The sequence below is a fragment of the Protopterus annectens genome, chromosome 6.part0, assembly GCF_019279795.1.
Source record: "Protopterus annectens isolate FY-2018-M chromosome 6.part0, PAN1.0, whole genome shotgun sequence".
Classification (NCBI taxonomy): domain Eukaryota; kingdom Metazoa; phylum Chordata; order Ceratodontiformes; family Protopteridae; genus Protopterus; species Protopterus annectens.
The window spans coordinates 1171602843-1171630320 of NC_056737.1; the positions used below are offsets into that span (position 1 = coordinate 1171602843).

At 43.8% G+C, this 27478-nt stretch overlaps 5 protein-coding genes across 5 annotated transcripts; 3 read left to right on the forward strand and 2 right to left on the reverse strand.

Annotated features, from left to right (window-relative positions):
* Window positions 1-2252: 2252 nt before the first annotated feature.
* Window positions 2253-2922, forward strand: LOC122804732 (histone H1-like). Its single transcript, XM_044074793.1, has one exon. The coding sequence runs from the start codon at window positions 2296-2298 to the stop codon at window positions 2875-2877; it is 582 nt and encodes a 193-aa protein (XP_043930728.1). The 5' UTR covers window positions 2253-2295; the 3' UTR covers window positions 2878-2922.
* Window positions 2923-4242: 1320 nt separating this feature from the next.
* LOC122803956 (transcriptional regulatory protein AlgP-like) lies at window positions 4243-23931 on the forward strand. The gene is made up of 3 exons (XM_044073634.1): window positions 4243-4651; window positions 21536-22099; window positions 23483-23931. Exons 1-3 carry the CDS (start codon window positions 4243-4245, stop codon window positions 23914-23916), a joined length of 1407 nt encoding a protein of 468 aa, XP_043929569.1. The 3' UTR covers window positions 23917-23931.
* LOC122804737 (histone H2B type 1-J-like) lies at window positions 7514-7970 on the reverse strand. Its single transcript, XM_044074798.1, has one exon. It carries the CDS (start codon window positions 7933-7935, stop codon window positions 7558-7560), a length of 378 nt encoding a protein of 125 aa, XP_043930733.1. The 5' UTR covers window positions 7936-7970; the 3' UTR covers window positions 7514-7557.
* Window positions 21532-22188, forward strand: LOC122804733 (histone H1-like). The gene has a single exon (XM_044074794.1). It carries the CDS (start codon window positions 21562-21564, stop codon window positions 22141-22143), a length of 582 nt encoding a protein of 193 aa, XP_043930729.1. The 5' UTR covers window positions 21532-21561; the 3' UTR covers window positions 22144-22188.
* A 2818-nt stretch (window positions 23932-26749) lies between the features above and the next one.
* Window positions 26750-27208, reverse strand: LOC122804735 (histone H2B type 1-J-like). Its single transcript, XM_044074796.1, has one exon. The coding sequence runs from the start codon at window positions 27169-27171 to the stop codon at window positions 26794-26796; it is 378 nt and encodes a 125-aa protein (XP_043930731.1). The 5' UTR covers window positions 27172-27208; the 3' UTR covers window positions 26750-26793.
* Between the last annotated feature and the right edge of the window lie 270 nt (window positions 27209-27478).

Below are 27478 nucleotides of genomic sequence, written 5' to 3' on the forward strand. Positions count from 1 at the left end.
TGGTATCTGTTACCATCACTCCAGCTGATGTATCAACCTAGCTTTGGTAACTGTTACCATCACTCCGTCTGATGTATCAATGTAGTTGTGGTATCTGTTACCATCACTCCATCCGATGAGCCATGTCAGCTACAGTAACTGTTATCATCACTACATCCGATGTATCAACATACCTGTGGTAACTGTTACTATCACTCCATCTGATGTATCAACCTAGCTGTGGTAACCGGTACCCTCACTCCATCCAGTGTATCAACCTAGCTGTGGTAAGTGTTGCCATCTCTCCAGCCGATGTATCTGCCTAGCTGTGGTAACTGTTACCAACACTCCATCTGATGTATCAATCTATCTGTGGTAACTGTTACCATCACTCCATTTGTTGTATCAACCTAGCTGTTTTAACTGTTACCATCACTCCATCCGATGTAGCAACCTAAATCTGGTAAGTGTTACCATCACTCCAGCCGATGTATCAGCCTAGCTGTGGTAACTGTTACAACCACTCCATCAGATGTATCAACCAAGATGTGGTATCTGTTACCATCACTCCATCCAATGATCCATGTCGGCTACAGTAACTGTTACCATCACTTCATCTGATGTATCAGCCTAGCTGTGGTAAATGTTACCATTACTCCATCTGATGTATCAACCTAGCTGTGTAACTGTTACACTCACTCCATCCAATGAATCAACCTAGCTGTGGTAAATGCTACCATCACTTCACCTGATGTATGACTCCAAAATTATTTTTTTCACAACTACAACGGTATATTCTTTTCTGCACAATCACTCTGATGCCAAAATGAAGAATTTCCCTCAAAGACCCCTTCGGTACTATATCCTTTTCTGCTCAAGTACCCGACCGCCCCCCGTATGAAACGTTTCTCCACCGACCCCTTCAGTAGTTTGCCATGTCTGCACGAGTGCTTTACTTGACATCAGTCTGCACAAGCTAGATTTGGTGTATGCATATACTCGGTGTAGTGAAAACGACCTAAAGGTAAAAGCCTTAAAATGATAGTATTCGGTCGAAAAAAAATCTCTGAACACCTCGTGTTATAAACAACAGTCGTGTTGGGAAAGAGACGGTCATAACAGAATGGAGTACTTATATGGAGGACTCTTTATTTTTCAGTCGATCGTCAGGTTTCCTTTCTTCTTCTCTTGACAAGTGAATCGCCAGAAATCTGTGAGCCAAAGAAACTGTCCTACCACCGCAAGCTTCCCTTATCATATCCATCATTGACTACATCGCCCCATTTACTAGGTACAGATCCAAACATATCGCTCGACAGTAAAACCCCATAAATTTCTAAATAACAGCAGTAAGCGTCTTAAATCCCGTAGCTAACCTGGAAGGCTAGCACTCCCATTGTACTCAATAGCCTGTCCTCTGCTCTGATTTGGCAAATGTTTAGTCCTATGTGAATTCTTACTTCTTTCCAAACCAACGGTGCTCATACCTCTGTAGTTCTTGGCACAATAAGTCTGGACTCGGTCTAAAATAATGGCGAGTCGGGGAGCAAAGGAGCGAAAGAAAGTAATAGATTTTAAACACTGCTATTTTAAACTTAGATAATTGGTAGAATGGCCAGGTCTGTGTTGGCTAGCGTTCTGTGAAGGATTTCTTGAAGTCTTTAGCATACATGTACTCCAAAATGAGCCTTAGAAAGTCACGAATCCCCAAGAAGTCAGAAGATTAAAAACACGTTTCCCCTTAATAAAGAGGGGTCGTTGTGAGCTGTTCTATGACTAGCTGTTATTTTTGCAGATTTTACGCTAATGGAGAAGGAAACTTAAACGAGTGCATTACTCCTGTAATCTGTGGATGAGGAACGATGCACCACTGCTAGGCATGGACATTTTCTTTTCTAGAAAAGGATTACATTTACAAGCAAATACATGTAGAAGGAGAGACCGACGTAAAACCAGACAGCGTTCTGCATGGTTGAGTCACTTTTTTAAGGAGCAAGTACAAGGCGTGGGTCACACACCTATTGTCTTTGGTGGTGTATTATGTTCTTTACTTGTTTCGTTCTAAATGTTGACGGTGCATGCTGTAATTTATAATTTTTGTTTTATTCTCTCTAACAAAGAAACACTGATTAGGGGAGCCTTCAGACAGACAGTGTTCCTGTAAATCCGGATTGGCTACAAATCTGCCCAATGAAGAGCCTCAGTCAAGTTGACCCCTCCCACTTCCTTATGGGTATAAAACACCGCATTCTTTTTAACCGGACTCATTTCAACAGTTTTATTTTTTTAGTAGTATTGTTTGTGTGTTTGACAAATATGGCTGATACCGAGACCGCGCCAGCAGTTGCTCCTACCAAGCCTTCAAAGAAGAAGGTGGCAGCTTCGAAAACCAAACCGGCAGGTCCCAGCGTGTCTGATCTGACCGTGAAGGCTGTGGGCGCCTCCAAAGACCGGCACGGGCTGTCCCTCCCTGCACTCAAGAAGGCTCTCAAGGCTGCGGGCTACGACGTGGAGAAGAACAACGCCCGCCTCTTGTTGTCACTCAGGAGTCTGGTCAGCAAAGGGAAGTTGCTGCAGCACAAGGGTTCCTACAAGCTCAACAAGAAGGAGGCACCCAAGAAGGAAAAAACTGCCAAAAAGAAGTCTGTTGCTAAAGCCAAGACACCCGGGACTGCTAAGAAACCCAAGAAGACAGCAGCAGCCGGCAGCAAAAAGAAGGCGCCAAAGAAAGCCAAGAAACCAGCAGCAGCTAAAAAGGCGGCCAAGAGTCCTAAGAAGGTCAAATCTGCTAAACCGAAGGCAGCCAAGAGTCCAGCGAAAAAGCCAGTGAAGCCCAAAGCTCTGAAACCCAAGAGTGCACCCAAAGCAAAAAAGACAGCATCGAAAGCTAAGAAGTAAAGCTCTTTAGCGGTGCAACCCCCAAAGGCTCTTTTAAGAGCCACTGCACTTTATCAAGAAAGGCTGACTGACATCTGTTCTCTACCTGTAATTTACAGTACCGCTTTTCCCACTTCATTCTACACCATGGTAGATGCTTACTGGCTTTAGAATTCTTTTCTGTCTAATCAACAAGTTAATAGTGAGCTACGTCTACATATTTTTCAACCACCTTAATTGCATTCTATCACTTGTGACATAGGCAAATTTACATTCATATAAAAGTACTCCAACTATGGCAACTTAACAAGCATTACACTTTGCATATATTGCTACATCTTTTTATGTGGCTTTATTGCACATTATTCTCTTTCGCACTTCTCTTTTGACCCTAGCAAAATGAATGTTGGTAATGCACTACATTAAGACCATGACATACTAAACAGGTGTGTCCACTGCTACAGCAGGATTGTCTCGACATTCATCTGCTACTCTGTAATTAGACTGGAGTAAAACTGGGTTAGGATGATCAATGGTGCCAGACACAATGTCCAGTAATCATCTATGGGACCTCTGTGCCTTTAGTTGAACTTGCTTTTTCGTTGGTTAGATTACCGGAGTCAAGTTTGGAAGAGGGGCAATATTTAGCAGGTGTTTCAGTAAACATTTTCCACCGTGTGTCTGATGCCGTTCGTTAATTAATCCTCATAGCTGCGCACTTCATTTTAGTGTATCCAACGATCATCTCCGCCCGCGTACAGTCAAACCGTGCTAGGACTGGCTCACCCACTTCATCGTTTCTCTACAGCTGGCTGCTCTAGTTTGTGAGCCTTTTCTCATTGCTCTAGCCTTCTGTATATCCCTTGGAATGGCGTTGAAATAAAATGTCAGGTTATTAGAACTGATTTGAAACAAAACAGATATACGTATATATCAAAAATAAGACTAAACAGGAACATATATACATATACTTTTCCGACTTTACTGAATATGAAGAACTTAATTACTTCATATGGAACATCAAGTGCCAACAGTCAAGAAAGGTGAAGAAAGGAAATATTATTTTGCTAGCGTGCCTTGAATTCAGCAACATGTGTTGCACAACTTCGTGTGAACGATTGTAAAATGAACACTTCACTTCAGGGTCTGTGCTGTACGCGACATAGAACTTTGAGTGAGGGGTGTTGTCCAAGTATTTGAAGGGGCTGAAAGGCGAAATCTGTAGGGCTAGGGATTGCTTTCAACGAATCAAACAGTAGGGGTGGGAAAGATACCAAACCAATCAGTAATTAGAGGTGTGTCACCAACTGCCTATAAAAAGGGTCACGGAGAGAAAAGTCGCACTTGTTTTAAACTTGCTTAGGAAGACCAGCTCTTGTTACCGTTATGGCTCGAACAAAGCAGACCGCTAGGAAGTCTACCGGTGGAAAGGCTCCTCGTAAACAGCTTGCTACAAAGGCTGCCCGCAAAAGTGCTCCGGCTACTGGAGGTGTCAAGAAGCCTCATCGTTACCGGCCTGGCACTGTTGCTCTTCGAGAAATCCGTCGATATCAGAAGTCCACCGAATTACTTATTCGCAAGCTTCCTTTCCAGCGACTTGTTCGAGAGATCGCACAGGATTTCAAGACGGATCTTCGTTTCCAGAGTTCTGCAGTCATGGCTTTGCAGGAGGCAAGCGAGGCTTATCTTGTAGGCCTCTTTGAAGATACCAACCTCTGTGCTATTCACGCTAAGAGAGTAACTATCATGCCCAAAGATATTCAGCTAGCAAGGCGCATTCGAGGAGAACGAGCTTAACCTATACACGACCAGTCAACCCAAAGGCTCTTTTAAGAGCCGCACTTTTTCTACAAAGGGTCTTTTCATCTGCTCTCCAAGAAACTTTCGCTTTCGTAGGCTTTTCAAAAATAGTTTTCGTTAGCAGATCACTGCAACCTTTGGCAACTCTCTTTCTTCTTCGGTCTCTATTCCATGCTTGGCCGCTTATCTACACACACCTGGACATCCGACACCCTCGATTGCTGTAACACCAGATGTTTACATCCCTAGACTAACGCTTTCCGATCTACACATGTGCACTAGCTCTATTGCCTTGTATGACGCAAGACACCTCGCCTCTTAGCAGTCTAGTCTTGGCGACTATAGTGAGAACAGCTTTGAGTCCGTGCTTGTACCATCCATCCTTGAGCTCTTGTGTCTTTTAATGGGGTATCTGTCTGGGCGTTGCAGCTGCTGCACGTGTCCCAAGGGGAGCATTATTACTTAACAGCTACTGCAGCATTGACATCTCTTGTGCTAAGCCCGATCCTTTTGTTTTTTTATAAGCTGCACAATACAGAAGGATTTGTATGGGAAAAATACCTTGCTCTAGATAGGGGGATTCAAGGACTAAAGGCTTACAGTTAGTAGTGAAGCCAACTAAACCAGAACACATTTACTTATCGAGATGGCTGTGGCAAAAGCTGGAGCGCTTGTCACTTTTTTGGCTGTTACAAAAATGGCAACCCTAGTGTCGCCAAGTCTGCACAAGCACTTAACTGTCATCATAATGAAACTCTTCCTCCAACGACATCGCTGCAGAAACACTTCCCCTACGACCTTCTCATCGGCATATTATTTTCTGCACACTCACTTAGATGCCGACATGAAGCATTTCCCTCGAAGACCTCTTCAGTAGTATATTCGTCTCTGACCCGAAATGAAACGTTTCTCCGCCGACCCCAGCAGTAGTTTGACACGACTGCACGAGCGCTTCCCCTGACATGAGGATCGAACACTACCACTTCAGCAATTTAAGTCTGCACAGGCAAGAGCTGGTATATACACATACTCCGTGTAAAGAAAACGGTCCAAAGTTAAAAGCTACAAAAAAAAAAAAAAAAAAAAAACGCGGTAGTAATCGTCGAAAAAAAAAAGCTGGGCACACTTCATATGCTATAAACGACCGTCACTTTGGGGAAAAGACTGTTGCAAGATTTTAAATACTGCTATTTTAAAGTTAGAGAACTGGTAGAATAGCACGGTCTGTGTTAACCTGCATTTTCCGATGTATTTGACATCGGAATCCTAAGTGCATGCCATTATTTATTTATTTCAATACTCGGTGACTTGCCAGAAAGGCACGTTTTTGAAAAAACACACCAGTATCACTCATACTTTCCCTTGTTTTTTTACATCTCCCGCTCACAGCTTTTTCTTTTGGGGACATTATTTCTTCATCCTCACGTCGACTGGCATTGCAGAGTGATGATTGGTCAAAGGCACGAAGCCATGCGCCCGGTTGGCTGAGTCACTGAATATTCTCATTGATTTTTTTCTTATGCTCTCTGCTATTCCATTGGTTGATTGGTCTGCCTTTGTCATTGGTTAACAGTACAGGGCCTTCTGTGGCGTGATTATAAACTGCAGAATTACACATACTGTTACGGCAAGCTTCCGATAACCGATTTTATAAATTTCCAAAAAAAGCAACGGTAATACGACTGGATTTGTTTTTGAAAAAAAAAAGGTACTTACGTATTATGGCAACCACATTTCAAACGGGAGACACGGTTCTTTTCTATTGGTTGATTTGAACAGTGTCACAAGTTATTCACATTGGCATTCAGTAAACTCAGCCGTTAGAATTCTCCTCTACGGCGGGAAACGAAATCAGTAAACATCCATTTGTGTTCACAGATAAGCCGTTTTAATTGTATTGTCCCCGATTCTCATAAAATGACACTTTTGATAAATACCAGATATCTGCAACTTTTGAGCCGTATACAAAAATCTTCAGGTATAATTTCCTGTAAAATAGGCTAATGTACTTTCTCTACTGCGATCTCTCTAGAGTAGTAAGTCGGGGGCGCGGGTAACGTAAATCACTGCTTAGCAACGAAAATACCTCTCAAGCTGTGTGTAACAACAACTTGGAAGAAAGGCAAAATAAGGGGACAGATCGTCCACAGCAGGGTAATTAAACATTACTCCAATTAACTTAAAACATTGGTAGATCAGGACTTGCACCAACATGCAAAAGTATGAAATAATAATGTCTGTCGGTATCAACTAACCGTGATCCTGAATAATTTACCGGATAAGGGAAGAAAGTTGGAGAGGCAGCGTAAATATACATATAAGAGGCGGTATCAGGGAAAGTCGAGAGCTGCTTAAGGATTTGTGTTTTCTTTGCCGGCCATGGTAGTTGGATGGGTCAAGTGCTGGCGGTAGATGGACAATGCATCTTTAGTGGTTGTTCAATACTGAATTCTTGTGAGATGGCCAGTCGCATGGGACACGGTGGTAAACATTAAACAGGTTCCACAGGTGCACCACGTTTAATCACCAATCCCCTACACCCGTGGCTGAAAAAAACATTGATTCCATTACAGAAGAAGTACAGCCTTTACACTGATGCTGATGGGTGGGGGCTTACTTTCTAGTACAAAATAATGTGCGAACCAGAAATCGAGAAACCGTGTTTTAAATTCAGTTACGTAGATTGATTTTAGAGCTGAGAAATTCAGTTACGTAGATGGATTTTAGAGCTGAGAAATTTGATACTGTGCAATTTGGTACTTTCTAGACCTGGTCTTAATGAGCAATTTGGTACTTTCTAGACCGCAAGCAAATGTAACAAGTCAGTTACTATAGTACAGCTCTTATGCAGAAAAGGTGCTGGCCCTTAAAAGGGCCTTTGGGTGTCAGGAAGGAAGACTCTTACTTGGCACTTGTATACTTGGTGACGGCTTTGGTGCCCTCGGACACAGCATGTTTAGCCAGCTCACCAGGCAACAAAAGCCGCACCGCTGTCTGAATCTCCCGCGAACTGATCGTCGAGCGCTTGTTGTAGTGAGCTAGACGAGAAGCTTCTCCTGCAATCCGCTCAAAGATATCATTCCCAAAAGAATTCATGATGTTCATGGCTTTAGAAGATATCCCAGTATCAGGATGAACCTGCTTCAAAACCTTGTATACGTAAATAGAATAGCTTTCTTTACGACTCCTACGGCGCTTCTTTCCATCTTTCTTAGCCGGTTTCTTCACAACCTTCTTTGAACCCTTTTTAGGGGCAGCGGGTTTTGCTGGTTCTGGCATAGTCGATAAACGTTGTTTTTAAAAAAAACTTTGGAAGTGAATGACAGAGCTGGAATATATGCATTCAGCTAATCTCCACCCTTTGGGCTTCACCCATTGTGATCATGTGCAAAATAGCAGTTAAATAGCCAAAGTTCATTGGCTGTTTTACTCAGCCAAGCACAAAGCAGTAAATGGTACGGATTTTTTTTGTATAGCATCTTGTCTGCTAAATAAACTCTCATTGAAAACATTTCTCAGCAAAACAGTCCTTTACTCGTAACCCTCCGATTACTAATTCTTAGCCTATCAGTTTAAAAGAGAAAAAAAAAAAAAAACATGAGATCATATCTCTCAGCTAAACAAGCGTGTCCTCGAACCATCAGCATTACCAAGTTCCCCGTTTATACTCCCAAATCAAGTAACCTAAATCCTCATATTTTCAGTCTTGCTTCACTGTCTCGGGTGAATGTTTAGGGGAAAATATGCATATTCCTCGTCTGTGATCCGTGTACGGAACTGTAAAATAATGCTGAATGTTCTTTTGATATCTGCTGTTTTAGCCCGTGTAAATACAGTACAGCTCGCATACCATAGTGATCGCATGTTAAGCTATATACACCTTAGTGTTATGTAGTATGTTTTTATTTTTAGCTCATGTTATTTGCCTGCACAAATATGCAATTCATAAAGAGCTTTTCCTGCCGGGTGTCCACTGAAAAGAGTCTTTTGCCCAGTCTGAGTTTCGCGGTCATCAAAGGCTAATACATAAGCGATTTATTTTCTGTTTGTTTCTACTGGAATTATACGTTTCTGTCTAGATAAATATATGAAGTGCCCGTGTAAGGCATGATGCCAGGGAATATAGTGTGGCACTATTACCTGCGTGAACATACTAAGGCATCATGTTAGTGATCGATATCACTTTCAGTAGAAATGTTGCTAAAACAGAGACAGATTAGTTTTAAGATTTGCATGGGATCTGTCCTCCCCGAGTCAGAAAAACTTTATTTCTACCCCTTTTTCAGGAAATAGTAATCTAGAGAACTCCTTGGCGCCATTATTTGAAGCGGCCAATCAGAAACCTATAAGTCTTAAAGCACCAGAATCGTGACTCTCAAGGTAATATTCAGTTGAACACACCCACAGTCAACAAGTGAACAATTCAGAATTAATATGCAAATGTTAGAATCCGCAATGTATTCAATGGGCTAAAACTAAGTTGATAATTGTGTCGACTCACCAATGGTTGTGGTATCTGTTACCATCACTCCATCCGATGAGCCATGTCAGCTACAGTAACTGTTATCATCACTACATCCGATGTATCAACATACCTGTGGTAACTGTTACTATCACTCCATCTGATGTATCAACCTAGCTGTGGTAACTGGTACCCTCAATCCATCCATTGTATCAACCTAGCTGTGGTATCTGTTACCATCCCTCCATCTGATGTATCAGCCTAGCTGTGGTAACTGTTACCATCACTCCATCTGATGTATCAACCTAGCTGTGGTAACTGTTACCATCACTCCATCTGATGTATCAACATAGTTGTGGTATCTGTTACCATCACTCCAGCTGATGTATCAACCTAGCTTTGGTAACTGTTACCATCACTCCGTCTGATGTATCAATGTAGTTGTGGTATCTGTTACCATCACTCCATCCGATGAGCCATGTCAGCTACAGTAACTGTTATCATCACTACATCCGATGTATCAACATACCTGTGGTAACTGTTACTATCACTCCATCTGATGTATCAACCTAGCTGTGGTAACCGGTACCCTCACTCCATCCAGTGTATCAACCTAGCTGTGGTAAGTGTTGCCATCTCTCCAGCCGATGTATCTGCCTAGCTGTGGTAACTGTTACCAACACTCCATCTGATGTATCAATCTATCTGTGGTAACTGTTACCATCACTCCATTTGTTGTATCAACCTAGCTGTTTTAACTGTTACCATCACTCCATCCGATGTAGCAACCTAAAATCTGGTGTTACCATCACTCCAGCCGATGTATCAGCCTAGCTGTGGTAACTGTTACAACCACTCCATCAGATGTATCAACCAAGATGTGGTATCTGTTACCATCACTCCATCCAATGAACCATGTCAGCTACAGTAACTGTTACCATCACTTCATCTGATGTATCAGCCTAGCTGTGGTAAATGTTACCATTACTCCATCTGATGTAGCAACCTAGCTGTGTAACTGTTACACTCACTCCATCCAATGTATCAACCTAGCTGTGGTAAATGCTACCATCACTTCACCTGATGTATCACCCTAGCTGTGGTAACTGTTACCATCACTCCATCGGATGTATCAATGTAGCTGTGGCAACTGTTACCAGCGCTCCATCTGATGTATCAACCTAGCTGTGGTAACTGTTAACATCACTCTATCTGATGAATCAACCTAGCTGTGGTAGCTATTACCATCACTCCATCTGATGTATCAACATAGCTGTGGTAGCTATTGCCATCACTCCATCTGATGTATCAACATAGCTGTGGTATCTGTTACCATCACTCCATCTGATTATCCATGTCAGCTACAGTAACTGTTACCATCACTCCATCTGATGTATCAACATACCTGTGGTTACTTTTACCATCAGTACATTGCATGTATCAAACTAGCTGTGGTAACTGTTACCATCACTCCATCCGATGTATCAATGTAGCTGTGGTAACTGTTACCATCACTCCATCTGATGTGTCAACCTAGCTTTGGTAACTTTTACCATCACTCCATCTGATGTATCAGCCTTGCTTTGGTAACTGTTACCATCACTCCATCCGATGTATCTGCCTAGGGGTGGTAACTTTTACCATCACTCCATCTGATGCATCAGCCTAGCTGTGGTATCTATTACCATCACTCCATCTGATGAACCATGTCAGCTACAGTAACTGTTACCCTCACTCCATCTGATGTGTCAACCTAGCTGTGGTATCTCTTACCACCACTCCATCTGATGTATCAACCTAGCTTTGGTAACTTTTACCATCACTCCATCTGATGTATCAGCCTTACTTTGGTAACTGTTACCATCAATCAATCCGATGTATCAGCCTAGTTGTGGTATCTGTTACCATCACGCCATCTGATGAGCCATGTCAGCTACAGTAACTGTTACCACCACTCCATCTGATGTATCAACATACCTGTGGTAACTTTTACCATCACTGCATCTCATGTATCAACCTAGCTGTGGTAACTGTTACCCTCACTCCATCCAATGTATCAACCTCGCGGCGATGTCTGGACGTGGTGGAAAGACTGGCGGTAAGGCTCGTGGAAAGGCTAAGACTCGTTCATCCCGAGCTGGACTGCAGTTCCCGGTGGGTCCTGTCCATAGACTGCTCAGAAAGGGCAATTACTGCGCACCACAGTAGATGCTCAAAGCAGTTGTTCTGTAAAGTATGTGCTGCCATGGGAGCTCTTACATGTAATTGAGCTACCTATGACTCAAGCAAACGGGGCCTCCGAGGAGTGCACCCCCCACACACAACCACATTTAAGATGCATTGCAATGTCAGTAACCGGTCTCCCTTGCGTAGAAATAGAACTGACAGCTTTCTGACCCAAAGAGCCTTTGGGTTATCAGAAACAACGCATCGCTTTATTTGCACTGCTATATTTAGTTTCAACACACATGCATCTTGTCCAAACAAGATTGCAACACCTTTTAACATGTACAAGGGGAAACGTGTGTATATACTTGGTTACGTGGTGTATTTAAAAAGGCATTTACAATCTCTTCATAACCGTTGCTAGCACGATTATGTATTTATTTTTTTAACTGGTTCCTCCCAAAGAGCTTTACAAGGCTGCCAAAAGAGACACTCCGAAGGAGAGGACACACACACACAGGTTTTACACCGCATTACATGTTTGTTCCACTGTTACGATTTGCTTTTTGAAGGCTCTCTCTGGAGCAGCTCGTGAAAAGTCAACACGGGGACATCGGCCTCACTGTGGACTTTCTGCTCCTTTTTTAAACTGACCGATAGCACGGTGTTTGAAGAAAAATCAACCATAGCACAATGAAATTAGATCTTGTACTAGTCTATTATGTCTGTATTGTATTATCGGTAAATTGAACAAACCATTTAAGACAGCGCAGCTAGATAAAGGACCGATAGCTAAGGCGACTGAGCTATTGGTCTGATTTCCTAGCTTTAATGTGCTATTGGTCAGAGAGCTGAGCAGTAGGAAAACAATACCAGAATTTTTGACCAATGGCACATGAAACTGAGCTATTGGCACTTTTTTTTTTTTTTTTTGTTCGGCTCGGCTCCGTTCTACTAGAAATGTGGATGAATGGCACCAGGAGCTGCACTACTGGTCAGTTTTTCTAGCGGCACCTCACTATCGGCCCAGTCTGTACATTCTTGCTAGATAGCTGAAGGACAGCCATCGGAATCCTAACTGCACGTCATTATTTATTTATTTCAATACTCGGTGACTTGCCAGAAAACAACATTTTTGGGAAACACAGCAAAAAGTACGAGGCAAAAATCTTAACAGTCTAGTATTACTCATACATTCCCTTATTTTTTTACATCTCCCGCTCAAGTTTTTATTTTGGGGACATTATTTCTTCACCCTCACCGTCGTCGGGCGTTGCAGATTGATGATTGGTCGAAGGCACGAAACCATGCACACGGTTGGCTGAGTAACTGAATATTCTCATTGGTTTTCTATTACGCGTTCTGCTATTCCATTGGTTTGTTGGTCTGCCTTTGTCATTGGTTAACAGTAGAGGGCCAAGTGTGGCGCGATTGGCGGTATTATAAACTGCAGTATTACAGCTACTGTTACGGCAAGACTTCCGATCACCGATTTTTATAAATTTCCAAAAAAAAAAAGCAAAGGAAACACGACAGGATTTGTTTTTGGAAAAAAAAAAATACAGAATGAAAAGGAGAGGAGCCACAGATCACTTAATCGTTGTACAATAGTCAGAGTTACACACTTCTGCTTCGGAATGCGTGTGTTAGTTCACACATTCTTGTTCTGTCAACTTTTCACCTTAGCAGGACTAAGAAGAGTCGAGGCATTTGTAACCGTTCTGCAGCACTGTTTCCACGGTGTGTTTGCAGAATTCTAATCCAAATAACGCCCTCAAGCATAGCTCTCGACCTTCCATCTCCAAAAGAAGGAACACTAGCCCGTATAATGTGGATCACATGGGCAAAATGTGGAACACATTCTAATGCCTTACTAACAGCTTCAACTAAGGTCGTGACGCGACGGGATGGTTTACACACGCTCCTTTTACTTATATAAAAAAAGATCTCTTAATGAATTATTATGATATTTACCATGAATATCAGTTAAACATGTCCTAATTTCAATGTGGAACTTTGAGGAACACGAACTTTTTAAGACCGCAAATGAGGTACATTCCTCATATGAGGTACGCTTGAGAAGTATGCCCTCAAGCAACCAGCAAATCATTCTACAACAAAGCAGGGGAATGTTTTAGGTTTACAAGAGGAAAGCAAAAAAAAAATGCCTTCGTCTCTTTCCGGATCATATTCCCATTCGATTTTAGGTCCTTGACTTGCTCCAAAATAAAATGTTTTCCTCAACAACCCCCCCCCCCCCAGTGTGACCATGTTTGCAGAAGCACTTAACTTGCACCACCATGAAATGTTTCACCTAAAGGACCCCTTCAGCAGTTGTCCTTTTCTGCTCGAGCACTTGACTGACACCAAAGTGAAACGTTTCAGCCACGAACCTTTCAGTATGATATCCATGTGTGCACAGACAGTAAATTGACTCCATAATGAAATGTTTCCACAAAGACCCCTTCGGTAGTGTACCTATGCCTGAACCAGCACTTAACTGTCTCAAAAATGTAACATTTACCCAACGACCTCTTCATCTATTATTTTTTTGCACAAGTATTTGACTGACTCCAAAATTATTTTTTTCACAACTACAACGGTATATTCTTTTCTGCACAATCACTCTGATGCCAAAATGAAGAATTTCCCTCAAAGACCCCTTCGGTACTATATCCTTTTCTGCTCAAGTACCCGACCGCCCCCCGTATGAAACGTTTCTCCACCGACCCCTTCAGTAGTTTGCCATGTCTGCACAAGTGCCTTACTTGACATCAGTCTGCACAAGCTAGATTTGGTGTATGCATATACTCGGTGTAGTGAAAACGACCTAAAGGTAAAAGCCTTAAAATGATAGTATTCGGTCGAAAAAAAATCTCTGAACACCTCGTGTTATAAACAACAGTCGTGTTGGGAAAGAGACGGTCATAACAGAATGGAGTACTTATATGGAGGACTCTTTATTTTTCAGTCGATCGTCAGGTTTCCTTTCATCTTCTCTTGACAAGTGAATCGCCAGAAATTTGTGAGCCAAAGAAACTGTCCTACCACCGCAAGCTTCCCTTATCAGATCCATCATTGACTACATCGCCCCATTTACTAGGTACAGACCCAAACATATCGCTCGACAGTAAAACCCCATAAATTTCTAAATAACAGCAGTAAGCGTCTTAAATCCCGTAGCTAACCTGGAAGGCTAGCACGACTCACATTGTACTCAATAGCCTGTCCTCTGCTCTGATTTGGCAGATGTTTAGTCCTATGTGAATTCTTACTTCTTTCCAAACCAACGGTGCTCATACCTCTGTAGTTCTTGGCACAATAAGTCTGGACTCGGTCTAAAATAATGGTGAGTCGGGGAGCAAAGGAGCGAAAGAAAGTAATAGATTTTAAACACTGCTATTTTAAACTTAGATAATCGGTAGAATGGCCAGGTCTGTGTTGGCTAGCGTTCTGTGAAGGATTTCTTGAAGTCTTTAGCATACATGTACTCCAAAATGAGCCTTAGAAAGTCACGAATCCCCCAAGAAGTCAGAAGATTAAAAACACGTTTCCCCTTAATAAAGAGGGGTCGTTGTGAGCTGTTCTATGACTAGCTGTTATTTTTGCAGATTTTTCGCTAATGGAGAAGGAAACTTAAACGAGTGCATTACTCCTGTAATCTGTGGATGAGCAACGATGCACCACTGCTAGGCATGGACATTTTCTTTTCTAGAAAAGGATTACATTTACAAGCAAATACATGTAGAAGGAGAGACCGACGTAAAACCAGACAGCGTTCTGCATGGTTGAGTCACTTTTTTAAGGAGCAAGTACAAGGCGTGGGTCACACACCTATTGTCTTTGGTGGTGTATTGTGTTCTTTACTTGTTTCGTTCTAAATGTTGACGGTGCATGCTGTAATTTATAATTTTTGTTTTATTCTCTCTAACAAAGAAACACTGATTAGGGGAGCCTTCAGACAGACAGTGTTCCTGTAAATCCGGATTGGCTACAAATCCGCCCAATGAAGAGCCTCAGTCAAGTTGACCCCTCCCACTTCCTTATGGGTATAAAACACCGCATTCTTCTTAACCGGAGTCATTTCAACAGATGTTAAGTTGTCTATCTCGCCTTCATTCTTGCTGGATGGGTTCGGAGCCGACCTCGGCTCCGACTCGGCCACTCTAAAAGCTCGAGAGTTGGTTCCACCGGCTCGAGGCTCCCCTTATATCCCACAATGCTAGGCGAGAGTTACCTCAGATCTCGTTTGCCGCTACAGCTTCGAGGTTGGTTGCTTCTACGGGTTCCTGGTGAGTGTTAGCTTTTTATACAAAAAGTTACTCTTTTTACCCCTTTTTAAGTTAAATTCTTCTTAGATTAGTGTAGTTCATAGAACTTTATCCCCGACCCTAATTTTTCCCGTTTCTTGTCTAGAAGAACCTTTGGTTCTTCCCTTGGGCCTTAGGCCTTCTCTTCCCTAAGGGAGTGTTTGTGTAGTTTACTATAATTTACTACATTTTATTGTACTTTATTACTAGTATCATTACTAAAATTGTTATATTTTCTGACAGGGTATAACTGGTGTGTTTGAGTGTGTGTTTGTGTACACCTGTCAGTTAGGCAATGTCTAAAGAAGCAAAGGTCTTCGATTCAAGAAGTGTGATGCGGTCAGAAAATGTCTCTGACAGACGCTCACACTTCTTGTGTCTATTGTCTGGGGCCTTTGCACCTGCAGGACTCCTGTGCTGTTTGCCATGGCTTCAGCCCCAGGGTCCTGCAGGAAAGAAAAACAAGCTAATTCTGAGAGGCTTGTTGAAGCCTGAGGATTCCCTGTCTGTCTCAACAGGGAAGCCCTCTAAGGCATCGAGGTCTGCCCGGCTTCTGAGCCGAGACCTCAGGTTGTTCAACCTTGCCTTTATCGGCTCCGGCTGGAGCCCATTAGTCTCTGTCCACTCTTTCTGTGGCTCCCTCGCGCTGGAGCCGAGGTTATTGAAGTACCCGTGTCGGCTCGACCAGATCTTCGGAGCCGACAACTAGAAAGAGATCAAGGTCACCATCTATTGGCTCCGTTCATTCGGCTCCAGGTTCTCCCCTGCTGTCTGAACGGAGCCAAAGGTCTCATTCCTCTAGGTCATCGAGGCTGTCCGATCATGACCTTCAGAGGGTAGTGAGTCGACTACTTAAGTCCGAGGCACTAGCCCAGATGCTTCAGAGCCCGACTCATCAGTCGGTGCCTGCCCCGTCCATCAACTCTTTCCTCCTTCGACTCTTTTTGAGTTCGGAGCCGGGTCGTGTCGGAACCGAGACTGTGGTTACCGGAGCCAAGACAATTGTCTTCGCCCGCTGTCGGCTCTGTTTTCCTCTGTGGAGGAATCTCGGCGCCGACTTCCCTCGGCTCCGAGGGGTGAGTGGCATCGGACCCTTGTCCGACCCCTCTCCCTCTCGGTGCCAAGGCTGGTGAGTTCGGCTCGACATCGGCCTCGGAGCCATAACTGTCGGTGCCGAGGGGTTCTTAGCTCCTCGGAGCGGGACCTCTGGCTCTGCCTGACAGGGGTGCATTCGAGGTCATGGAGTGTGTTAGAGCCTGGCTCTACTCCACAGTCGGCTCCGTCAGCCCCTCCCTCGATGCTGCCTCAGGGTAAGTCGACTCACTCTCTCATCCCGGACCGCAGAGAGCCAGCTCCTCAGGAGCCCCTGTGATTTCATCCTCTTCTGAGGCCTCCTGATTTGGCAGAAGAGCCCCTCGGAAGAGGAAGTGCAAGAGGAAGCACATTGACTCACCTGAGTCTATCACGCCAGACACAGATCTGGATGATTCTGAGGGTTCCCCGTTCCCCTTCTGAAGATGTCTCATTTGCAGACATTCTGGAGATCCTGAAACAGAGGGGAAATTGGCCAGCCTCAACCCTTCGGAGGATAATCTGTGTATCTTGAGGCGTTTGGCTCTCGTCCTTCCACCTCCTGGGTGTCCCCCCCTTCGACCCCCTCATGCAGGTGGTTGCTAAAAAGGCATGGACGGCTCCTGATTCAGTGGACCCCACTCCCAGGAGACCCTCCAAATTCATCACAGCTCCATCAGACAAGCAATTTTTATCAAAAGGAGTTTCTGTGGATGCTATGGTGGTAGCTGCCACAAAGAAGGAACTGGCTGATCCTTCAGTGCCTGTCCATCCACCTAACAAGGAATCTAGGTCCATGGATAGGTACGGGAAGCGGATGTTCTCCTCAGCGACATTTACCATGTGTTCGCTGAATTACCTGTGCCATTTCACTCATCTTCAAAGGGACTTGATCAAGGAAGCGAGTGAAATGTTAAAGGACCCTACAGCTGCGGGTTTCCAAGAGAAAATGAACATGCAGCTGGCTACCCTTAATTCCATATCCAACTCCTCCATGCACCTCCTCTCTTATGCGGCTGATGGAGCGAGCAGAGCCGCAGGGACAGGGGTAGCCTTACGTAGGCACGCCTGGATGCGGCTATGCAACTTTGCGGAACCTTTCAAGACGTCTTTCACGAACTCCCCTTTTGATGGATCATCTCTCTTTGGTCCTCAAGTGAAAGAAATCCTGACTAGGTGCGAGACTGATGGCAAGACCCTTTCTGCCGTCGGAGTCCGTTTTCGACTCCTTCTAGGCCTTACCCCAAAGGCCAGAAGGGTGGGAAGATGTGGTTCCGTAAACAATCTCAAGGGACTTAGCCTGACGACAGAGTCGCTTTTCCTACCAAAGGCAGAGGTGGGAATAACAATGGTAGACGCCGCCTAGGGGCAGGGGGGCAGAACCAGGGCAATCGGGAAGCCTTTCCTGACAAGCCCTTTCAGCATCCCTGAGGTGTTGCCCGACTGCCCATCTTCGGAGGCAGTCGGGAAGATTGTCACTGTACCCAGAAGCCTGGCTATCCCTGACTCAAGACAAATGGGTACAGTCCATCATTTCAAGGCTATTCTATCCTTTCTTCGCTTTTCCAAATCAGTCAAAAAATCCTTCCAGATGTTCCACCCGCTCAAAGGGATATAGCAGCTTTGGAAATTTCAAAACTGCTTGCAAAAGAGCAATTCAGCCAGTGCCAGCAGACCAACAAGGTTCCGGAATCTACTCAAGGTTCTTTTTAGTTCCAAAGAAAGCAGGGGACTGGAGACCGATTTTGGATCTCAGTGTCTTGAACAAATCAGTCAAGAAAACAAGATTTCGGATGGTCACGCTGCAATCCATTCTTCCCATTTTGGGCAAAGGAAACTGGATGTGCTCTATAGACCTTCGGGATGCGTACTATCACATAAAAATGAACAGACGCTCCAGAAGATTCCTCCGCTTCAGGCTGGGAACCAGTCATTTTCAGTTCAGGGCCCTGCCCTTTGGTCTCACCACTGCCCCGGTGTTTACCAAATGCATGGCAGTGGTAGCTTCTCACCTGAGACGACAAGGATTCCAGGTGTTTCCATATTTGGACGACTGGCTTCTCACAGCTCCCACCAAGCATCTCCTTCTGATGGCCAGAGATTACACTTTTCGCGTTTGTCAAGAACTGGGTATTTCAATAAATTGCGAAAAGTCTGTTTTGTCGCCTTGTCGTACTATTACCTACATAGGCGCAAATTTAGATACTATAAACATGTCTGCAACGCTAGAACCAAAGGATATCAGACATTCACAAATTGGTGTCACTTCTTCTCAACAACAACAGAGCCAAAGCCAGGTTAGTTCTAAAGGTGTTGGGAATCATGGCAGCGGCCATACCTCTCCTCCCATTGGCCAGATACCACATGTGGATCCTTCAGTGGATGCTTTTTTCTCAATGGTCATACCAGGAACTTCCAATGTCTCACACCATTATGATCACGCAAGCGCAAAAGCATCTCATTTGGTGGATGTCTTCCCCCCAGCTCCTGTCGGGAAGACCATTTGTTCCATCTCCTCCGGTTGCTACTCTGACAACGGATGCCTCCCTGATCGGGTGGGGGGGGGGCATTATCAGGGCAGGACAGTCCAGGGCACATGGCAACTAAACGAATGCCACTTGCACATAAATGTTCTGGAGATGAGAGCAGTGCTTTTAGCGTTGCAAGCCCTTCAAGACTCTCTTCCCTTGGGAACGATTGCAATCCAGACAGACAATATGTCTGTAGTGTGGTACATCCACAAACAAGGCGGAACCAGATCATACCCCCTGTGTCGAGAAGCACTCAGACTGTGGCAATGGGCGATTTCTTCTCAGCGTTTTCTGATAGCAACGCACATCCCCGGGAAGTCCAATCACATTGCGGACAAGTTGAGCAGAGCTATACTCATGCCTCATGAGTGGTCTCTGAAAGACTCTGTAGTGAGAGAGATATTTCTCAAGTGGGGTCAGCCTTGCTGCGATCTTTTTGCTACTCCCCAAAACAGCAAGTGCAGAGAATACTTCACTCTATTCCCTTTACCAGGCCAACCCAGCAGGGACGCTCTAGTCCAAGTTTGGCCCCGGGGACTTCTGTATGCATTTCCTCCTTTCCCTCTGATCTCTCAAGTAATACAGAAAGCTATCACTCAGAAGGCCTCATTGATCCTCATTGCTCCTTACTGGCCTCGACAAGTGTGGTTCCCCTTTCTACATCGTTTTCTCTTGGAGCGACCGTGGAGTCTGGACCTAGTTCCAGATCTTTTGATCCATCAATCGGGTCAGTTTCATCGCTCCCTCCCCTCTCTGAACCTCACTGCTTGGTTCCTCCAGTTCCAACCGTAGCCAGGCTTCCTCAATTATCTCACTCAGAGATATATTGATAGCTTCCCATAAATCTTCCACTCGAAGATTTATTTGAGTAAGTGGAAACGCTTCTCATATTGGGCACAAGGAAAGGACATAGATCCTTTCACCGCTTCCATCCAACTAGTCCTTGATTTTCTAGCTGAACTCTTCCATGCAGGTTCATCTCCATCTACTCTTAAGGTTCAATTGGCAGCTATTTCTAATTTTCATGTGGGCATTTCTGAATCTGCCCTTATGTCCCACAAACTTTGCAAAGCCTTTTTGAAAGGAGTTTTTCTTCTCAGACCTCCTATAAGAAATCCTCCTTCTCCTTGGGACCTAAATTTAGTTCTTGCTTCTTTGATTCTTTCCCCTTTCGAACCTGCAGCTTCATGTTCCTTAAAATTATTATCATGGAAAACTCTCTTTCTGGTGGCTATCACATCAGCTAGAAGAATTTCAGAACTTCAAGCACTCAGTTGTCGTTCTCCTTATCTCTTATTCCATAAGGACAGAGTTTCCTTACGAACTAACCCGTCCTTTTTGCCTAAGGTGGTTTCAACATCAAATCTAAACCAATGCATTGACCTCCCTGTCTTTTTCCGAGTATTCAAATAGGTCTGAACAAAAATTACACTGCCTGGATGTTCATCGTCAATTAAGGTACAACTTGGACAGGACGAAACAATTCAGAAAATCTGATCAGCTGTTTGTCTCCTATGCAGAAAGCAGAAAGGGACTTCCAGTTTCAAAGGTATCATTATCCAGATGGCTAACATCTCTGATTACCCTTGTTTATGAGATTAGACACCAAAACTGCCTAATAAACCTAAAGCCCATTCCACCAGAGCTTTGGCTACTTCTCTAGCCTTCCAAGACAGACTGCCTATTGACACCATTTGTGCAGCGGCTACTTGGGCTACTCCTCACACTTTTATTTCCCATTATAAGTTGGATTTAGCTTCTAGGCATAGAGCTAATTTTGGTTCCACTGTTCTCAGGAGTCTGTTCCGTTAGGCCACCCGGGACAAGTTGCTAGGACGGTCCCATCCAGCAAGAATGAAGGCGAGATAGACAACTTAATATAGAAGTTATGTTCTTACCATAACGTTCCATGTTAGTTGTCTTCTTCTCGCCTTCTTCTTCGTCCACCCTCCTTCCCCTGGCCTGGACAGACCTAGAGGAGTTGTGATCGTGACCTCTCTTTCTACCACCTCTTTCTTAGTCATATGCTATTGTGCATATTTCTTATTTCAGGATGTAGGTCACCCTTTTCTTCCTGCTGTTAGAGGTGGATTCTATTTACAGTTATACTGTTATTGATATAAGCTGGGTTAGCTTACAAACGAGATCTGAGGTAACTCTCGCCTAGCATTGTGGGATATAAGGAGCCTCGAGCGGTGGAACCAACTCTCGAGCTTTTAGAGTGGCCGAGTCAGAGCCGAGGTCGGCTCCGAACCCATCCAGCAAGAAGAAGGCGAGAAGAAGACAACTAACATGGAACGTTATGGTAAGAACATAACTTCTATTTTTATTTTTTTTAGTAGTATTGTTTGCGTGTTTGACAAGTATGGCTGATACCGAGACCGCGCCAGCAGTTGCTCCTACCAAGCCTTCAAAGAAGAAGGTGGCAGCTTCGAAAAGCAAACCGGCCGGTCCCAGCGTGTCTGATCTGACCGTGAAGGCTGTGGGCACCTCCAAAGACTGGCACGGGCTGTCCCTCCCTGCACTCAAGAAGGCTCTCAAGGCTGCGGGCTACGATGTGGAGAAGAACAACGCCCGCCTCTTGTTGTCACTCAGGAGTCTGGTTAGCAAAGGGAAGTTGCTGCAGCACAAGGGTTCCTACAAGCTCAACAAGAAGGAGGCACCCAAGAAGGAAAAAACTGCCAAAAAGAAGTCTGTTGCTAAAGCCAAGACACCCGGGACTGCTAAGAAATCCAAGAAGACAGCAGCAGCCGGCAGCAAAAAGAAGGCGCCAAAGAAAGCCAAGAAACCAGCAGCAGCTAAAAAGACGGCCAAGAGTCCTAAGAAGGTCAAATCTGCTAAACCGAAGGCAGCCAAGAGTCCAGCGAAAAAGCCAGTGAAGCCCAAAGCTCTGAAACCCAAGAGTGCACCCAAAGCAAAAAAGACAGCATCGAAAGCTAAGAAGTAAAGCTGTTTAGCGGTGCAACCCCCAAAGGCTCTTTTAAGAGCCACTGCAGTTTATCAAGAAAGGCTGACATCTGTTCTGTACCTGTAATTTACAGTACCGGTTTTCCCACTTCATTCTACACCATGGTAGATGCTTACTGGCTTTAGAATTGTTTTCTGTCTAATCAACAAGTTAATAATGAGCTACGTCTACATATTTTTCAACCACCTTAATTGCATTCTATCACTTGTGACACAGGCAAATTTACATTCATATAAAAGTACTCCAACTATGGCAACTTAACAAGCATTACACTTTGCATATATTGCTACATCTTTTTATGTGGCTTTATTGCACATTATTCTCTTTCGCACTTATCTTTTGACCCTAGCAAAATGAATGTTGGTAATGCACTACATTAACACCATGACATACTAAACAGGTGTGTCCACTGCTACAGCAGGATTGTCTCGACAATTCATCTGCTACTCTCTAATTAGACTGGAGTAAAACTGGGTTAGGATGATCAATGGTGCCAGACACAATGTCCAGTAATCATCTATGGGACCTCTGTGCCTTTAGTTGAACTTGCTTTTTCGTTGGTTAGATTACCGAAGTCAAGTTTGGAAGAGGGGCAATATTTAGCAGGTGTTTCAGTAAACATTTTCCACCGTGTGTCTGATGACGTTCGTTAATTAATCCTCATAGCTGCGCACTTCATTTTAGTGTATCCAACGATCATCTCCGCCCGCGTACAGTCAAACCGTGCTAGGACTGGCTCACCCACTTCATCGTTTCTCTACAGCTGGCTGCTCTAGTTTGTGAGCCCTTTCTCATTGCTCTAGCCTTCTGTATATCCCTTGGAATGGCATTGAAATAAAATGTCAGGTTATTAGAACTGATTTGAAACAAAACAGATATACGTATATATCAAAAATAAGACTCAACAGGAACATATATACATATACTTTTCCGACTTTACTGAATATGAAGAACTTAATTACTTCATATGGAACATCAAGTGCCAACAGTCAAGAAAGGTGAAGAAAGGAAATATTATTTTGCTAGCGTGCCTTGAATTTAGCAACATGTGTTGCACAACTTCGTGTGAACCATTGTAAAATGAACACTTCACTTCAGGGTCTGTGCTGTACGCGACATAGAACTTTGAGTGAGTGGTGTTGTCCAAGTATTTGAAGGGGCTGAAAGGCGAAATCTGTAGGGCCAGGGATTGCTTTCAACGAATCAAACAGTAGGGGTGGGAAAGATACCAAACCAATCAGTAATTAGAGGTGTGTCACCAACTGCCTATAAAAAGGGTCACGGAGAGAAAAGTTGCACTTGTTTTAAACTTGCTTAGGAAGACCAGCTGTTGTTACCGTTATGGCTCGAACAAAGCAGACCGCTAGGAAGTCTACCGGTGGAAAGGCTCCTCGTAAACAGCTTGCTACAAAGGCTGCCCGCAAAAGTGCTCCGGCTACTGGAGGTGTCAAGAAGCCTCATCGTTACCGGCCTGGCACTGTTGCTCTTCGAGAAATCCGTCGATATCAGAAGTCCACCGAATTACTTATTCGCAAGCTTCCTTTCCAGCGACTTGTTCGAGAGATCGCACAGGATTTCAAGACGGATCTTCGTTTCCAGAGTTCTGCAGTCATGGCTTTGCAGGAGGCAAGCGAGGCTTATCTTGTAGGCCTCTTTGAAGATACCAACCTCTGTGCTATTCACGCTAAGAGAGTAACTATCATGCCCAAAGATATTCAGCTAGCAAGGCACATTCGAGGAGAACGAGCTTAACCTATACACGACCAGTCAACCCAAAGGCTCTTTTAAGAGCCGCACTTTTTCTACAAAGGGTCTTTTCATCTGCTCTCCAAGAAACTTTCACTTTCGTAGGCTTTTCAAAAATAGTTTTCGTTAGCAGATCACTGCAACCTTTGGCGACTCTCTTCTTTGCTCTCTATTCCATGCTTGGCCGCTTATCTACACACACCTGGACATCCGACACCCTCGATTGGTGTAACACCAGATGTTTACATCCCTAGACTAACGCTTTCCGATGTACACATGTGCACTAGCTCTATTGCCTTGTATGACGCAAGACACCTCGCCTCTTAGCAGTCTAGTCTTGGCGACTATAGTGAGAACAGCTTTGAGTCCGTGCTTGTACCATCCATCCTTGAGCTCTTGTGTCTTTTAATAGGGTATCTGTCTGGGCGTTGCAGCTGCTGCATGTGTCCCAAAGGGAGCATTATTACTTAACAGCTACTGCAGCATTGACATCTCTTGTGCTAAGCCCGATCCTTTTGTTTTTTTAGAAGCTGCACAATACAGAAGGATTTGTATGGGAAAAATACCTTGCTCTAGATAGGGGGATTCAAGGACTACTTGCAAAGGCTTACAGTTAGTAGTGAAGCCAACTAAACCAGAACACATTTACTTATCGAGATGGCTGTGGCAAAAGCTGGAGCGCTTGGTCAGTTTTTTGGCTGTTACAAAAATGGCAACCCTAGTGTCGACAAGTCTGCACAAGCACTTAACTGTCATCATAATGAAACTCTTCCTCCAACGACATCGCTGCAGAAACACTTCCCCTACGACCTTCTCATCGGCATATTATTTTCTGCACAGTCACTTAGATGCCGACATGAAGCATTTCCCTCGAAGACCTCTTCAGTAGTATATTCGTCTCTGACCCGAAATGAAACGTTTCTCCGCCGACCCCAGCAGTAGTTTGACATGACTGCACGAGCGCTTCCCTGACATGAGGATCGAACACTACCACTTCAGCAATTTAAGTCTGCACAGGCAAGAGCTGGTATATACACATACTCCGTGTAAAGAAAACGGTCCAAAGTTAAAAGCTACAAAAAAAAATAATAATTAAAAAAAAAAAAAAAAAAAACGCGGTAGTAATCGTCGGAAAAAAAAAAGCGGGGCACACTTCATATGTTATAAACGACCGTCACTTTGGGGAAAAGACTGTTGCATGATTTTAAATACTGCTATTTTAAAGTTAGAGAACTGGTAGAATAGCACGGTCTGTGTTAACCTGCATTTTCCGATGTATTTGACATCGGAATCCTAAGTGCACGCCATTATTTATTTATTTCAATACTCGGTGACTTGCCAGAAAGGCACGTTTTTGAAAAAACACACCAGTATCACTCATACTTTCCCTTATTTTTTTACATCTCCCGCTCACAGCTTTTTCTTTTGGGGACATTATTTCTTCATCCTCACGTCGACTGGCATTGCAGAGTGATGATTGGTCAAAGGCACGAAGCCATGCGCCCGGTTGGCTGAGTCACTGAATATTCTCATTGATTTTGTCTTATGCTCTCTGCTATTCCATTGGTTGATTGGTCTGCCTTTGTCATTGGTTAACAGTACAGGGCCTTCTGTGGCGTGATTATAAACTGCAGAATTACATATACTGTTACGGCAAGCTTCCGATAACTGATTTTATAAATTTCCAAAAAAAGCAACGGTAATACGACTGGATTTGTTTTTGAAAAAAAAAAAAAAAAGGTACTTACGTATTATGGCAGCCGCTTTTCAAACGGGAGACACGGTTCTTTTCTATTGGTTGATTTGAACAGTGTCACAAGTTATTCACATTGGCATTCAGTAAACTCAGCCGTTAGAATTCTCCCCTTACGGCGGGAAACGAAATCAGTAAACATCCATTTGTGTTCACGGATAAGCCGTTTTAATTGTATTGTCCCCGATTCTCATAAAATGACACTTTTGATAAATACCAGATACCTGCAACTTTTGAGCCGTATACAAAAATCTTCAGGTATAATTTCCTGTAAAATAGGCTAATGTACTTTCTCTACTGCGATCTCTCTAGAGTACTAAGTCGGGGGCGCGGGTAACGTAAATCACTGCTTAGCAACGAAAATACCTCTCAAGCTGTGTATAACAACAACTTGGAAGAAAGGCAAAATAAGGGGACAGATCGTCCACACCAGGGTAATTAAACATTACTCCAATTAACTTAAAACATTGGTAGATCAGGACTTGCACCAACATGCAAAAGTATGAAATAATAATGTCTGTCAGTATCAACTAACCGTGATCCTGAATAATTTACCGGATAAGGGAAGAAAGTTGGAGAGGCAGCGTAAATATACATATAAGAGGCGGTATCAGGGAAAGTCGAGAGCTGCTTAAGGATTTGTGTTTTCTTTGCCGGCCATGGTAGTTGGATGGGTCAAGTGCTGGCGGTAGATGGACAATGCATCTTTAGTGGTTGTTCAATACTGAATTCTTGTGAGATGGCCAGTCGCATGGGACATGGTGGTAAACATTAAACAGGTTCCACAGGTGCACCATGTTTAATCACCAATCCCCTACACCCGTGGCTCAAAAAAACATTGATTCCATTACAGAAGAAATACAGCCTTTACACTGATGCTGATGGGTGGGGGCTTACTTTCTAGTACAAATTAATGTGCGAACCAGAAATCGAGAAACCGTGTTTTAAATTCAGTTACGTAGATGGATTTTAGAGCTGAGAAATTTGATACTGTAAACCTGGTCTTAATGAGCAATTTGGCACTTTCTAGACCGCAAGCAAATGTAACAAGTCAGTTACTATAGTACAGCTCTTATGCAGAAAAGGTGCTGGCCCTTAAAAGGGCCTTTGGGTGTCAGGAAGGAAGACTCTTACTTGGCACTTGTATACTTGGTGACGGCTTTGGTGCCCTCGGACACGGCATGTTTAGCCAGCTCACCAGGCAACAAAAGCCGCACCGCTGTCTGAATCTCCCGCGAACTGATCGTCGAGCGCTTGTTGTAGTGAGCTAGACGAGAAGCTTCTCCTGCAATCCACTCAAAGATATCATTCACAAAAGAATTCATGATGTTCATGGCTTTAGAAGATATCCCAGTATCAGGATGAACCTGCTTCAAAACCTTGTATACGTAAATAGAATAGCTTTCTTTACGACTCCTACGGCGCTTCTTTCCATCTTTCTTAGCTGGTTTCTTCACAACCTTCTTTGAACCCTTTTTAGGGGCAGCGGGTTTTGCTGGTTCTGGCATAGTCGATAAACGTTGTTTTAAAAAAAACTTTGGAAGTGAGTGACAGAGCTGGAATATATGCATTCAGCTAATCTCCACCCTTTGGGCTTCACCCATTGTGATCATGTGCAAAATAGCAGTTAAATAGCCAAAGTTCATTGGCTGTTTTACTCAGCCAAGCACAAAGCAGTAAATGGTACGGATTTTTTTTGTATAGCATCTTGTCTGCTAAATAAACTCTCATTGAAAACATTTCTCAGCAAAACAGTCCTTTACTCGTAACCCTCCGATTACTAATTCTTAGCCTATCAGTTTAAAAGAGAAAAAA

Bases quoted from the DNA above. Each gene is read 5' to 3' on its own strand.
- LOC122804732 (XM_044074793.1), top strand. From the start codon at position 2,296: ATGGCTGATACCGAGACCGCGCCAGCAGTTGCTCCTACCAAGCCTTCA.
- LOC122803956 (XM_044073634.1), top strand. From the start codon at position 4,243: ATGGCTCGAACAAAGCAGACCGCTAGGAAGTCTACCGGTGGAAAGGCT. The intron at 4,652-21,535 runs AACCTATACACG...TATTTTTTTTAG, and splicing joins CATTCGAGGAGAACGAGCTT to TAGTATTGTTTGCGTGTTTG. The intron at 22,100-23,482 runs GTGCACCCAAAG...AAACTTGCTTAG, and splicing joins CAAAGCTCTGAAACCCAAGA to GAAGACCAGCTGTTGTTACC.
- LOC122804737 (XM_044074798.1), bottom strand. From the start codon at position 7,935: ATGCCAGAACCAGCAAAACCCGCTGCCCCTAAAAAGGGTTCAAAGAAG.
- LOC122804733 (XM_044074794.1), top strand. From the start codon at position 21,562: ATGGCTGATACCGAGACCGCGCCAGCAGTTGCTCCTACCAAGCCTTCA.
- LOC122804735 (XM_044074796.1), bottom strand. From the start codon at position 27,171: ATGCCAGAACCAGCAAAACCCGCTGCCCCTAAAAAGGGTTCAAAGAAG.